Raw genomic sequence first — 14679 nt, 5'->3', positions numbered from 1 at the left:
GAGACATGAAAGCTGTTGGAGTCTCCAGGTAGTCTTTGATTAAACATCAGACTGGTCCGCTCAGAACCTGTGCACGTGCTCCACACTTACTCGCAGCTTCTTGGTTACCCAGTATAAACATGAAGTGATGTAAAAACCTTTTCTCGGCCCACCAAGGCTCTGGTAGACAGTGTCAAATTTCAAAAAGAATATCCTACAGTGTTGAAAACTAGACTTGCTTACTAACATCGAACAGTGAAGATGAGATCAAGCAAAAGAAAAGGAAGAGAGCCTGAGTTACAATTTATCTAAAGCACATTTCATCTTCCTATAAAATGCATGTTGTTACTTTTCTTTGTCACGTGTTATTGCAGTTTGTGAAATGTCGTCTTGCGTACACTATTTCTGCTTTCTGTAACTGACTAGCCACTTCAAACAACAACAACAACAACACTACAGACACTGTTCCCAACAGACGTACAGAAGGTGTCGAGTTTGAATCTCTTCCCAGTCTGCACCTTACAGTACGGAGACGTATGAACGAGCACAGCAGACCTGGATTTAAGTGCGATTGTTGCCGCTTGTGAACGCTGACTTTTGTCTTGTAACATTTTTGTGAGGACCTGCGTTGTCTCGCTCTATTCTAAGCTTCACTCATGAGCTTTGTTGTTCTTTTCACTGTAAACCTGTCTTACCTGTTTGTGTGTGTGTGTGTGTGTTTCTCTCTCTCTCTCTCTCTCTCTCTCTCTCTCTCTCTCTCTCTCTCTCTCTCTCTCTCTCTCTTGCACTCCCCCCCTCTCTCTCTTGCACTCCCCCCCTCTCTCTCTCTCTCTCTTGCACTCCCCCCCTCTCTCTCTTGCACTCCCCCCCTCTCTCTCTCTCTCTCTCTCTCTCCCTCTCTCTCTCTTCCTCTCTCTCTCCTCTCTCCTCTCTCTCTCTCTCTCTCTCTCTCTCTCTCTCTCTCCTCTCTCTCTCTCTCTCTCTCTCTCGCTCTCTCTCTCTCTCTCTCTCGCTCTCTTTTCCTTCTCTCTCTCTTGCACTCCCCCCCCCCTCCTCTCTCTCTCTCTCTGCACTGACCCATCCTACTCCTGGCTGTTGACTTGCCTCAGGAGAAGTTGCACAATGTTAATGTTTGACAAGTAGGAAGAAGGGCCTCGGCTGCCATATCTCTCAGTCTTAAGACAACACTACCGCACTCTTTCAGTTCTGCTTCCACTCGAGACTTTGTTTGCTGCGGTTGTGAAGGAATTACATTTTCAAATCCGAGGGAGAAAGACAGAAAGAGACCATGGGTGAGTCCCAGTTACCGCTTTCTTCTTATGTACTGTTGGAATTCCTCGATGTTTTAATGCTCTCACTTCTTCAGGGATTCTTGAGATTTGATGGTAAAACACAAAACAAGTTCATATAAAAGTAATAAATACATTGAGTTGTTTTGTGTCTGCACAAAATGCCAGCGATTTGATTTTGAGTACTTTGATTTGGCATGCAAATAAAACTAAAGCACTGGTGTATGGATACCAGTGCATCATGTTGCATACATGTGTGTATTAGTGTTTGCTAAAAGATCAGGTTATTTGATTTTATGTGTGTTGGAAAACCTACGCTGACTAACTTTTGTCAAATTTCTTGATTGTATATCACCGACAGTGAAAACATGTTCTTACACGTGTAAGGAATGATTAGCGACTGTAATAATCTACATTCTCTCAAAGGCCGTATCCCCGTCTAGCCTCCACTGTAGAGGCTTGTCTTGTGGTTTTGAAATGTCAGGACGCATCACTCGTGAGGCGAGCACGCCCGCCTGTGTGCAAAAGATCTAATTTTCTGCCCCACTGCCACTGTAGAGGTGCTGGTGCTGCTCGACTTCGAGGGCAACATGGGAGACGAGATCGCGGTGAGAACGGGGGATGTGGTGAAAAACGTCACCAAGGCCAGCGAGGAGGGATGGCTGGAGGGGGAGCTGAGAGGAAAGAGAGGCATCTTCCCTGCTCTCTTTGCCAAGGTCTGTTCGCGCCACACAGCCCACAGCCTACTGTGTGTTTATGTGTATCCATGTGTCCTAAAACATGCCTTGTTTTGTGCTTTCATTACAGGAGGTGCCAGTGTCTTTGCTAGGCAACAGCCAGAGGGAACCGCGAAGCATTAGAAAAAGTACAATGAAACTTTTCTTTTAGTATTCTGTTTAAGATCTTGGAGTTCTGATCCTGACACTGCAGGAACATTATGTCTCTGTATATTACCTTTAATGTACTCTATCATGTGAAGAAATCTGCACATACAGCATTGTGAACCTCCTATCTCAGCCCGAGGCTACTGAAAATATTTGGCATTGCTTATCAAAGAAATCACGTTGGGGTTTTTTTTGTATTGTAACTTTCACGGTCTAAAAGCACAAGTGTTTTAAACATGGTGGTCAGTGCGGTGTATGCACTCAGCAAGACAGTGCAGCAAGCATGTCGACTGTAAATACACATTAACCACATCCTCTCCACACAAATCCTAATTATAATGTATGAAAATGGAGCCGATAAAAACAAACTCTTTGAGGCATTAGACATGTGTGAAGCGCCAGGCTGTCCTGTCCTGTTGGAACTCGACTAATCTGCCGAACACACCATTATTGAGCTCTGGCCTTCTCCATCAGCTCTACCTGTAGATTATAAGCTTTACATGTCTGTTGATGTGGCTGCTGATTCTTTGTCTTTCAAGCGAAGAGGAAGAAACAGACAAGGAAATGCGAGGTGGCGTTCGCCTACTGCGCCTTGAATGAAGACGAGCTGCAGCTGGTTATTGGGGAGACGATAGAGATCATCAAAGAGGTAGAGTTCCCTCCGCTCAGACATTTGAACTCAAAGAACCAAACAATGATGCTACCGCAAACCAGCTTTGGTAAACATCTATTAAAATTGCCGGAAGCAAGGCATGGTGAAGCTGCTGCTTTAGCATTGTATGTAAATCTGGGCGTTGGTTAAATGTTTGCTCAGCCAATCTCTCCTGGCTAAATAAAGAGCGTCTTTCATAAAGAGTTCATTGATTATGGTTTATTACAAACAGCACATATGTGGCCGTCAGGCTGACAAAGTACAGAATGTTTCCCAGACAAGTCACTAGGTCACAAGCTTTGCGAATGTGCACGTGAACTGATCCGACTAGTTCTGAGAGTTGGATACAGGCATCTTAAATCAGACTGATTGTAATCTTGGGAAAGTAAACTGGATATTAAGCGTTTTAACAAAGTGTTAGTGCAGCCATACAATGCTAATCTTCTCACACACTCACTAGTTGCACTCTGTTGTCTCTCCTTGATATAATCTACTCGACAGATTGAAGATGGATGGTGGATGGGGGTGAAGGACGGCAAAGTGGGAGCGTTTCCGTCAAACTTTGTCAAAGAAATCTTCGTTAAAGGTCAGAAAAGCCAAAACGTTTGTTTCTTTTTCTGGACATTTTATCTAAAGAAAACAAAACACAGCTCATAATCGGTTATATAATGGTTTACAGATGCCAAGCACAATGAGGGCAAGACAAGACCCAAGCTCACTGACGCATTGTTCAACATGGAGGTGTGTAAGTGCGTCAGGAATTACGTTTGTGATGTGCATGAATGGTTAACCTTTGACTTGATGTTCTTTCTGTTCTCTTAAAGATATCCCAAAGGGCAAGTGTGAGGAACAAAGCGACAAACGGTAAGTTGTTTTATAAACTGCATTAGCCAGTTCTGAAACAGTCATGGACCGAACTCTACCTGGAAACCCTCATTTTAGACACCGTCTAAACAATACAGATCTATTTATACCAGGATGTGTTGATTCCTCAACCTTTCTTTACCTGAATAGTCTATGGGTGTGGTCAAACATAAGTACTTAGGGTGGCTTGACAGAGGTTTATGTCAGAGTGGAATATCCCCCAGGGATCAAGGTTTACAACTTTTATCTCCAGTTTGTTTCCTGCTATTCTTTGAGTTACTAAAGTGACGGTTGCACGGCTGATAAGATTAGTCATCAGTGTTAAAAAACCTCTTACTCTTATCACAGATATATTACTTTCTGGAAGGGTTAGTGATCATGTCATCTCTCATACTACGTCTGCTCAGTGTCGGAGAGTTGCCAAGTCATGTTTGACTACAAGGCCATAACGGAGGATGAGCTGGAGCTGAAGAAAGGAGACGTCGTGGCGATACTGAACAAGGTTCGAGCACATCTCATCGTCATTCTCTGACATTGTTTCTGAGCATGTTTTCCATCGATGCTACGCTTTTAACAGACTCCTTCGGGTGCAATTGCTTTTGTCAGTAAGCAGTTGCGGCCAAACCAGTCGTGTCACTTTTCGACACGAGGTGACGCATGACATATATGGTATCATTTTGGAGATATGGCACATTGAGAATGAAGGCAGCCATGTCTTGCTTGACCGTTTGGTAACCTCTTGTAATTTGGCGTCTCAAAGGACACGGCTGTGTTTGAGCTTCTGATGTGACTCTATAATCTCCATCTGAAGGAAACAGAAGATGAAGGCTGGTGGGAGGGAGAGCTAAACGGACGCTGTGGCTGCTTTCCTGATAACTTTGTCATGGTGATACCACCCATGGGAAGTCTGCAAGTGAGTCGACTGAAACGCAGTCTCAAGAATATCCTTGTTCGGACGGGACCTTCCTCAAAATAAAGATAGTCAAGATTTGACAACTGCATTTTGCTACTATGAAACTATGGACACGCTTTATAGTAATTCATAGCTCTAACTTTTTTGTATCGTTTTTGAAAATGCAAAGTACAAAATGCCACTTTTTGTGCAGCTGGCTGGTATTTGTGTTAGCTTAGCAAGTGTGCAGCCAGTGTGCAGCCAGTGTGCAGTGAGTCAGGGTCGTCTTTAACATCCTCTGTTTTGGAATTACTCACTGGAAATTCCCTTAGTGGAAAGAGCGTGTAAAATAGAGATGCCTTTAATTCACAAGGGGGACGTACTTATTTGCCAACCTGTTAACTTTTCCGTTTCTCCACCTCCTCTAGTCTGGGACCACGAACCAACCGCCTGCACGCACCATCAACAAGAAACTCTCAGGTAAGAGAACGAGCACGCACGTTGCTTTGACACAGCGTCTAGACTTCAGTGTGGGGAGCGAGGCTTCGTGTTTAAGAGCTCCTCTTTGGACTCATGACTCGTGGCTGCAGCGGTGTTCAGCCTGGGGGTGTGCCGACAGTTTGGACTGTTGTTTTAACAGATGGAGAAATTGGCAGCAGTGTTGGTTGGGTGATTTTCAGCATGTGGTATAAAAAGCTGAAGCCTCTGGAAGCCCGTTCAGTGTGCTTCTACATATACATTCACAACATTGGTTTATTCTTCTTCTGTTTCTTCTATTCTATCTACGCTCTTCTACTCAGTGGTGGAAACGTAACTCCATTTGGTACTTTTACTCACTTCACTTGAGTGTTTCCGTGTTATAAATATAATCAACTGGTATATTATCATGAAATATTATAGATTTAGCTGACGCAGCAGAATACTAAACAGTTAGGGAGTGTGCCTCCCCTCTACCAGAAGAAACATTAAAGTAATAATTACACTTTAATGCATAGTTGTAATCCAATAAATATATACTTTTACTGTAATAAATAATAATAATTATTCATTAGATGTGTGAAAAGATGATCTGGAGTTATGTTGAACTTGTGCTTTTATGTTAATGTTGCATCAGAAGCTACCTGTGATATATTCATCGAGTAAACTCACTATACCATATACCACTATATTAAAAACATCTTTACCAGATAGATATGTCTGTCTGTTGAAATGGAGTGCGCTCCACAACAACAGAAACAGTTTAAAAATCCTCATTACAGAGCGTAAATGTGGAAATGACCACTTTTCTGGGGGGGTAGAGTTTCCTTGTGACAGTTTAGATCACTTTTAAAGTTTCTAAATTGCCTTTTTTTCACAGTTATTGCAGCCAAACTTTTACTTGTTTTAGTTTGGTGATTAAATAAGAGCGAAGGAACATGAAATCGCCTTAGAAACAAGAAGATGTAGAAGTCAAATGTGCGAGCTACACAGGGCAGGATGTGGCTTCTTGTGAAGTTACAGCTGAGGAGTGTTTGTGTCTGTGGTGCAAGTTACACATTTTGTAACTTGCACCAACATAGCAAAAAAAAACAAAAAAACCTCCAACTCTTTCCTTGGTGGAGATTCAAACTTCATGCTCGTCAAAACACTTGTGATGAAACAGGCAGGTGACACAAAGCGCTCGTCTATTCAAAGATGGCACCTGAACTACAAGCACATCCAGCACATTGCACTTGTTACAGCATTTATTTTCCACAGTGTCACTCACAACTATTTCACAGGAAGTCTCAGACAATAGCGAGATGGGGGATGGTTAGACTGGTCATGTGACCCAGTTCAAGGAGTCTTGGAGGAAACAAGGGTGTGTGTGTGTGTGTGTGTGTGTGTGTGTGTGTGTATGTGTGTGTGGGGGGGGGGGGGGGGGGGGGAGGAGGAGGATCTGTCACTGAGATTTTCACAACCAGCACAAGAAGCAGCACTTGCGCTGCTAACGCTGTGTGGATGGTTTCCTTGAGAGGGAATGTGGCACAACGCTTTGAACACTCAAGGTAGGCTTCCTGTGTTCCGTTATTCATCTCGGAGTGTCGTGCTTTTTTAAATTCTTTATTTTAGGGCTATGCATCTTTTACTTCTCAGATTTGTGCTTGTATGTATTTAGCCGAGCTGTAAAACCAACATAGTTCTGACTCGAGTGGCAAACGGGAATCTCTCGCATTACTTTCAGTTCTCCGAGGCTTCAAGCATTCAGTCTCCGAGGCTTAGGCTCTCAGGGACCGTGTTTGAGCTGGGGCGGAGTGACGGTCCCTGATGAACTTGTTGAGGCCTCTGGGAACTGTGACTGCGGTGCTATTGGTTGCAGCTGTGACCTGGTCTGCTCCAGTGATGTGCACATGGCTTTCCATGCAACTGCTCATAAACTACATTAGTTTAATTGAAAGACAGTAGTAGTATTCTTTCTTTCCTCCACCACATTAAAACCAGAACACTTTCTGGGGTAAACAAATACAAATTCTTCTCTTTGACTAATAAAATACGCCAGCGGGATTTTTACTTTACGTTTATAATTCTCCTCAGTGATGTCAATGAAATATGACATGTACACGAGTGCTGATGTCAGTACAAGTAGAAGAGAGTGTACCTACATTACAGGTGAAGCCTCACCTGCATGAGGTGAGGAAGCCAACTGTTATTTATCGATGGCAGATTTGCTGACGCTCTGCTCTATATTCATATCACACACGATGACACCATGCAGACTACGTCTTCACCTTCAAAGTAGTCGCTTAACATTTTTAAAGATGGCCGATGGACTAAATGTGACAATCCCAATGTAGGAGGTCACTGCTTCATTTTGTGCAGCAAATTTAATACTTTTAATATTTAATCTAAAGTGCAGTTGTGCTTTTTTTTTTACACACCAAATTAAACTTTCACTACGGCTTTTTCAGGGAAGACAGAGGCTTCAGCGATGGATACAAGTTGTCTAACAAAGACAAAAGGTATAAATGGCAGAAACTTTTATTATTATTATTATTATTATTATAGCGTTGTTGTGACACGTTCCTTTTCAAAAGATAAGTAATGCCGTGGAGTAATGTGATGCATTTGCTTTACAGATGATAAACCAGAGATGAAGGACCTGAGAAGCAATCCTCCAACCAAAGTCAAGCTGCCGTCCCTCAACAAGCCCAGCCCGCCTCCGATCAAAGACAAACCCAACAAGGTTTTATCCAAGTGAGTGATGCCAGAGCATCGCTGATGTCGAGTCTCCATGCAAAACCTTCTAAAGAGACTTACTCGAGAACAATGTCTGAAATGAATAGTGATTCATTTGCAACCTTTTCTAAAAAAGCAAAAGGCCTTCAGGAAATGTCAGGAACACTTTCTCCTCTTTGGTCTGGCACCAGGAGCCTTGTAGATGTTGAAGGTTTTAGTTGCTGCCACCAGTTGCCATGGCGTCTTTAAAGAAGAATGCCAGGATGCCCGACCTTTAGCGGCTCAGTGGAAACTCTGGGATGAGTCAGATCGGGCCTAAACAGACGAGAGCAGCACATTTCCTGTTTCTTGAGCTAAACGGGCACACGCACATTAAAAAAAAACGGATAAAACAAAAACAGCCCTGTCTTGAAGGGTTAGTGAAGTTGAGTGGGGTCTCTAGGGAATATGCCATCATTGCATATGTGCTGTGAAAGTGAAACATGTGCCAGGACCAAATAAGACATACAGAGAGACTTTGAGACTTGGAGAGTTCAGCTGCTCTGCACCTGCACACATTAGAAACTGAAACCACATTCAAAGTTTGTTTTTTTGTGAACTACAGCCTGTAGCCGTCTTTCCTTTCACTAAAAATGTTTGGAGGTTTACTTTAAATCACAGGTTGACGTTTATTTTTTATACATGTTCAGTAGAACCAACGGGGATGTGGCTCCGGTTTCACAACTGGAAGAGAAAGAGAACGACCAGTTTGACGGAGTGGATGTGCAGACCGAGAAGCTCTGCCATCCTACAGCAAACAGAGCCAAACCCCCCCAGAGGAGACCCCCGTCAGGCCTGGTCACAGCAGCACAAGTATGTCCAATTTAGCCACAGACTAATATTGATTTAACACTTCTTCTTTTTTGTTATTACAACTGTTGCCTTCACATACAAGTGAAGAGTTACATAATGACTGGTTAACAAACAACAAGCTGCTAAACCACATTACTGGTGCTAACCACCAGCTCTGTAGGTGACTTCAGGTTATCGCTTCTTATCTTATCGTGTGCATACTTGTTAAATAAAAGTACTGATTTTTGATGAACATCAATAGACAGACAGACAGACACAGACAGACAGACACAGACAGACACAGACAGACACAGACAGACACAGACAGACAGACACAGACAGACACAGACAGACACACACAGACACACACAGACACACACAGACAGACACAGACAGACACAGACAGACAGACAGACAAACACAGACAGACAGAGACAGACAGACACACACAGACAGACAGACAGACACAGACAGAGACAGACAGACAAACACAGACACAGACAGACACACAGACAGACACAGACAGACACAGACAGACACAGACACAGACACAGACACAGACACAGACAGACACAGACACAGACAGACACAGACAGACACAGACAGACTCAGACAGACAGACACAGACAAACACAGACAGACAGACAGACAGACAAACACAGACAGACAGACAGACAAACACAGACAGACAGACACAGACAGACACAGACAGACAGACACAGACAGACACAGACAGACAGACAGACACAGACAGACACACAGACAGACACAGACACAGACAGACAGACAACAGACAGACACAGACAGACACAGACACAGACAGACACAGACAGACACAGACAGACACAGACACAGACAGACACACAGACACAGACAGACACACACAGACAGACACAGACAGACAGACACAGACAGACACAGACAGATACAGACAGACACAGACAGACACAGACACAGACAGACACAGACAGACACAGACAGACACAGACACAGACAGACACACAGACACACAGACACACAGACAGACACAGACAGACACACAGACACAGACAGTATGTATATATTGATAGATATAGATGATGCACTGTGCATTTTGTATTCCCTCCCGATGTGTAAATATTCTAGCATAAAGCCAATGCAGTTCAGTCGTCTGTACAATGTCATGCAAAGCCACCTAATTTCATTGCAGGGTACAGAAAACCTTCTGCCATCGCCTGCAAAGCCGGATCATCGACCCAAGACGCCGCCTCCTCCGCTTCGACCGGCTCCACCCAGAGTCGCCGTGGATGGCAGAACAGTGACTCAGAAAGAAGAGCCGACTGCGGTGGGCCTGCAGGCGGAGATCAGAGAGCTGAGGATGTCTCTGGAGCTGCTACAGACACGACACGAGTGAGTATAACTCATTCTGTAAATGTGGCTGAGCTACAGTTCATTTAAGAAAACAAAACGCTCGCGTCATCTTAAATCACAAAGGGACTTTCATCTTCCCTAACCGAGAAGGTGTAGATGGAGCCTCCTATCCCTCTAATCTTCTGGAGATGTTTGTGGACACTAACACACACAGGAAGTGACTAATCACAACCTAAAAAGATAGAAATACAAACAGTGTATTAAACACAAGTGCTCCAACCAGAAAAGAACTGGGCTCGACGGTGTTAGATGTTTTGCATCTCTTTATGATTTGCTTTGATATCACACATCAGAGGCCTTGTTGCTACACATGAGACGCTGTGTGGAGCTGTACACACGTGATTTCCTGGCAACTGAACTTCTTAAGCTATTCAGAGCCCCGAACATGTGATCACATGCAGAGCATCTTGTACAGAGACATTTTGGAAATTCAGCGGAAAGATTCAACAAAATCACAATATGTACGATATTGTTAAAGGAAAATAATGAAATAATGATGCACAAATGATCATTCCCTCCAATATCCTATCCAATATGTTTTGCTTTACAACATGTTGTGTACTACTTAAAGCTCCTACACACACATAGTCCACCCACTCATGTGATCTTCAGGTTTGTTTTGGAGATACATTGTTATTCTATATTAAATGTTAAACACTTTCTGAGACGCTACATGACCCATGAGACAAATTCTCCGTGAGTCTTGTATTTCTAATGTCTGGCGCCGTCTGTTGCTGTTACTGAAGCGAGAGACCATCTCATATCATCTGACAAAATGCTTTAAATGTTTTTTGTCAAGTCTGTGAGAAAATCTTTCATTCCAAAGGTTCCCAACAAGACACCTTAGAATTACAGTTTTGTATTCAAACCTGCAGTAACTGATGTGTCTGCCCACTTGGGGGCAGCGTAAAGAAAGTTGCATACACAACATTGACATATAATGACATTTTAAAGCTGTTATGACCAACAATTGCTTATTTACACATCCAGCAATGTGCGGAACAACATTATCATTAACGTGGAGACGTGTTTCTGACCACCCGATGATAACTCTCAAGACTGAACCAAAACAGCCGGAGCTGAGACTCAAGCTCCATAAAGCTGAGGGGAGCTGTCGATACAGGGGATAATTCTCTGTATTACTACAAGTGACCCCTTTCACATTGTCATTTAATCATCATCATTATTACTAAAAGTATTGATTAGAGCCACTTTAAAGACATATTTAGAAGGATGTATTTTTCACTAGTGATGGTGCTTAATTACAGTGAACAATCATTTATTCATTTGACTTGACTGACAGTGTTCATCTGGACCCATCCAGACATACCCATGTCTGCAAAGTCATCTTTTTGTTTGTGTCTCTTTTGATCAGCCGAGACATTCAGGAAGTGAAAGAAGAACTGAGGGAGGAGAGAAACAAACGAGTGGCACTGCAGGTCAGAGAGCTTTGCATACATTGGTACTTGATGTCTGCTGCATGTTGTCACATGAAAGAATACAGAAGCTGTGGTTCATGACTGTGGTCATTTATTGTTAATATGTCGTTTCCATACAGGAGGAAGTACACAGTTTGAGGATGAAGCATTAATCTCAACAGACTGGGAATGTGAACATTTTTCTGACATGAAATGAGAATGGAGAAGACAAGCAAGACAAACCAATGAGGGCTAAATTAGAAAGTTTAGTTGGACAGAAGATTAAGTTAATCCTGCTTTGGACCGGAGAAACTTGATCCATGAAAAGACTTTTAAAATGATGTATTGTTAAAGGTTTTTTTTTACATATTTTAATGCTGGAAATCACAAATGTTGGTCTTAAGTGGGTTACAAATGAATGTTTTACACTGTTCTGTTTCAACTGTCATCTTTATTACTGTACTTTTAACATTTGCATACTTCATCAGAATATATAATATATGCAGCTATACATAGGAGGAACTATTGTGATGTTTTCTTTGTTGCAAAGACCTCAAATATAATTTTAAAAAGTCATCCAAAGGCTTTGTTACTTGAATGTTAATAATACCTGAAGTACAACTGTGAAAAACATGAATGTAATGCTGCATTCATCCACCAGGGGGCACTGTACGACTATTCCACATAAAAGAAAAAAGGATAAAACTTGTTTTGGTGAAAGCTGGATTTGGTGACCAGGGAAAAGTGACCTTGCATTAGAAAACTAGAAAAATGTTAATAAATAGTGCTTTTACGAAACAAGATCTTTAAAATGCTGATGAGATGCTTCACGAGTTCAAATCAGAGTTTGTGTTTTCTGCAGTTTAAGTGGAAAAGGCATCCCGTGTCACTCAGAGAAAAACTGACTCACTGTGAACATAGTGAGTCATCGTGATGGAGGTAGAGAACGTGGGAAGAGAATTAACGAGACATTCTTTGCCCCCCCCCCTCCCCAACCACAGAGCTATATAACGCGACCATATTTGGATCAAGCCATCTTCAGAGTAAAGCGTATTGATTTGGTTTGTTGGCTCCAAATGGTGGCGGTGGTGGTTTGCTCCTGTCTTAGAGCGCTGCCCCACTGTTGCACATCTGGACGACATCTGGAGCTCATCGGGGACCGGGTGCTTCGGAAAACTTTCATGGGAACGTACTATTTTTAAAAACTGTGTTGAATAACGGTCATTGAGGGCGCACGCAATACAAAACAGTTGATAATGCTGACATTGTGCAAGATATGAACTCTGCAAATTCCTGCAAACACAAGGGAAGATATGACTTTTTTCACTGAGAGACCTTAAAAATGTCAAATAATATGAGTGATGACGGGTGCTGCTTACACTACGGGACGTCCTATCAAATATAATATGAACATTTGACTGAGTGCGTCGTAATATAAGAGGAATTTAGGACAAGTAAGATGGAAGTACTGAAAACTGAGTGTTGAGAGCTGGAGCATTTTGGAGCTCAGAGGTCGGAGTTAAAATTAGAAATCGAGAAAGAGGAGCTGATGAAGAACAGCTCGCCTCTGTCAAAGAAAGGAGCCGGACAGATGGAGAAACAAATCATATGCATGATCTCGTGGGAAATGGCGGTACATCTGCCACACATTAAAAAGGCTTTTCATAATCATATTGTTTTGTGCAATTAGACTCAATAAAATGTTATTAATAAAAGCAGTGGTTCACTGCAGCCATAGATGTTATTATCTGTAATATTATCCACAAAAGACAGTCTATGTTGCTCTTTCAGAGACATTTCCCACGCTGTGTTGTGGTTTAGATTAGCGGCTTTTCCCTCATGTTGACGTTCACTTAAATTGTATTGATGTATTGTTTCATAACTATAATTAGCATAAGGCTACTTCTAATTACATGTGCGACTCGATTACATCCCGTAAAATGAAAAAAGATACTCTATTCTAAATATTGAATTGTGGCTGTAGTGATATATGAATATTTCAGGGTTGTATTATTTTGGAGGTAGACGCCATTCACAAGAGCTTTATACAAATATAATTACAGAGCCACCTCAAAGAGTCCGCGCCATCAACGCCACTGATTTCTGAAACCCTGTGGACCACATGAGAGGCTTTTCCGAGAGCTCATCAGAGAACACTTCAGTGCGGGCCCCAAGGCACACCTTCTGTCTGCTCCTCCAGCACAGTCTGTACTTTGAGGACGAGTCTAGCGGAAGTTCTTGGCCTGCCTCCTTCTCAAACCAAGACTTCCTCCACGCAACGCTACACCAGCCTCGCAGCACAAAGGACGTGAGACTGAAGTTTCTCATTTCAGGTTGGCCCTGCAGAAAGAATGTGGACACGTGCATGCCATGCACTGATGAAGTCTATTTTCCTTTTTGTGTAGCTTTATTAACGTGCCAAGAATTCACAACTTTCACAACTTCTAAAATCTCCAAAACCACTGAAGATTGCGATAATGTCAAGTACAAACATTCACCCAGTGTGGACAATTCATCAATGTTCTGTGAGTCTTTATTGGCAGCCAAACAATCATCCAACTGATGTGGAACAGATTGAGTTTGTGAATGTGGAGTTGATATTGGCCAGAAAAAGCAGACGCCACATACAGCGAATATAATACACCATCTACTGAGCTCCTGGTTCCTGTGAGGTCAAAGCACCTCCAATCGGGGAATATACAATCTAGAAAACTGAGATGGCTCTTCTTATTAAACGTTATGTCGCACCATTGCCCAGCAGCAGATCACCATCAGTACACTGGAGGAGAGCTGATGTCACTGTGGAAGCAGCAGCAGCAGCAGCACAGAAGCAGAAAGCTGTCACATAAACAAGTATGAAGAAAATGTGAATATGACAAAAGCCACGCTGCGTTTCTCATGAAACAAATATTACAGTTAAATCATTATGTAAACAGGCTGTGTGCATATGTGCAATACGTTTACACACCAGAAGCCAATGTACAAGCCAGAAGCAGCCCTGCAAAAACAATGGCAGCAGCATAAAAGGAAACATGCCACGAAACCAATAGACCGTGAGCTCCTATAAAAAGCATCAAAGCATCATAATGGACACGGCAAACAAGAGGAGAAATTAACTCAGCCACAACAGGAAGAAACATGCACTTATTCACAATTACTACCAATGCCAACACACGGCACATGTAGCCTAGTTATCAAAAGCATTAGAGCAGGAATGAACAAACGGCACATTTCAGCGGCTTTAGAGAAGACTTCACACACAGTG

The 14679-nt window shown here is 42.6% G+C and overlaps 1 protein-coding gene across 2 annotated transcripts; it reads left to right on the top strand.

Moving 5' to 3' along the window:
• Positions 1–1101: 1101 nt before the first annotated feature.
• sh3d21 (SH3 domain containing 21) lies at positions 1102–12212 on the top strand. 2 transcript variants are annotated; one of them, XM_029452414.1, is made up of 16 exons: positions 1102–1271; positions 1827–1984; positions 2076–2133; positions 2692–2801; positions 3306–3390; positions 3484–3545; positions 3629–3668; positions 4076–4170; positions 4480–4581; positions 4989–5040; positions 7488–7538; positions 7656–7773; positions 8448–8607; positions 9776–9975; positions 11372–11435; positions 11555–12212. In XM_029452414.1, the coding sequence occupies exons 1-16, from the start codon at positions 1268–1270 to the stop codon at positions 11585–11587; spliced, it is 1392 nt and encodes a 463-aa protein (XP_029308274.1). In that variant the 5' UTR covers positions 1102–1267; the 3' UTR covers positions 11588–12212. The 2 variants fall into 2 exon arrangements, with proteins under 2 accessions (XP_029308274.1, XP_029308273.1); XM_029452413.1 differs by having other exon boundaries at positions 1106–1271; positions 8445–8607.
• Positions 12213–14679: the final 2467 nt, after the last annotated feature.

The sequence above is a fragment of the Cottoperca gobio genome, chromosome 16 (genome assembly GCF_900634415.1).
Source record: "Cottoperca gobio chromosome 16, fCotGob3.1, whole genome shotgun sequence".
NCBI classification, from domain to species: Eukaryota; Metazoa; Chordata; class Actinopteri; order Perciformes; family Bovichtidae; genus Cottoperca; species Cottoperca gobio.
The sequence above is the reverse complement of the archived record's forward strand: the minus strand, read 5'-3'. Positions and strand labels throughout refer to the sequence as shown.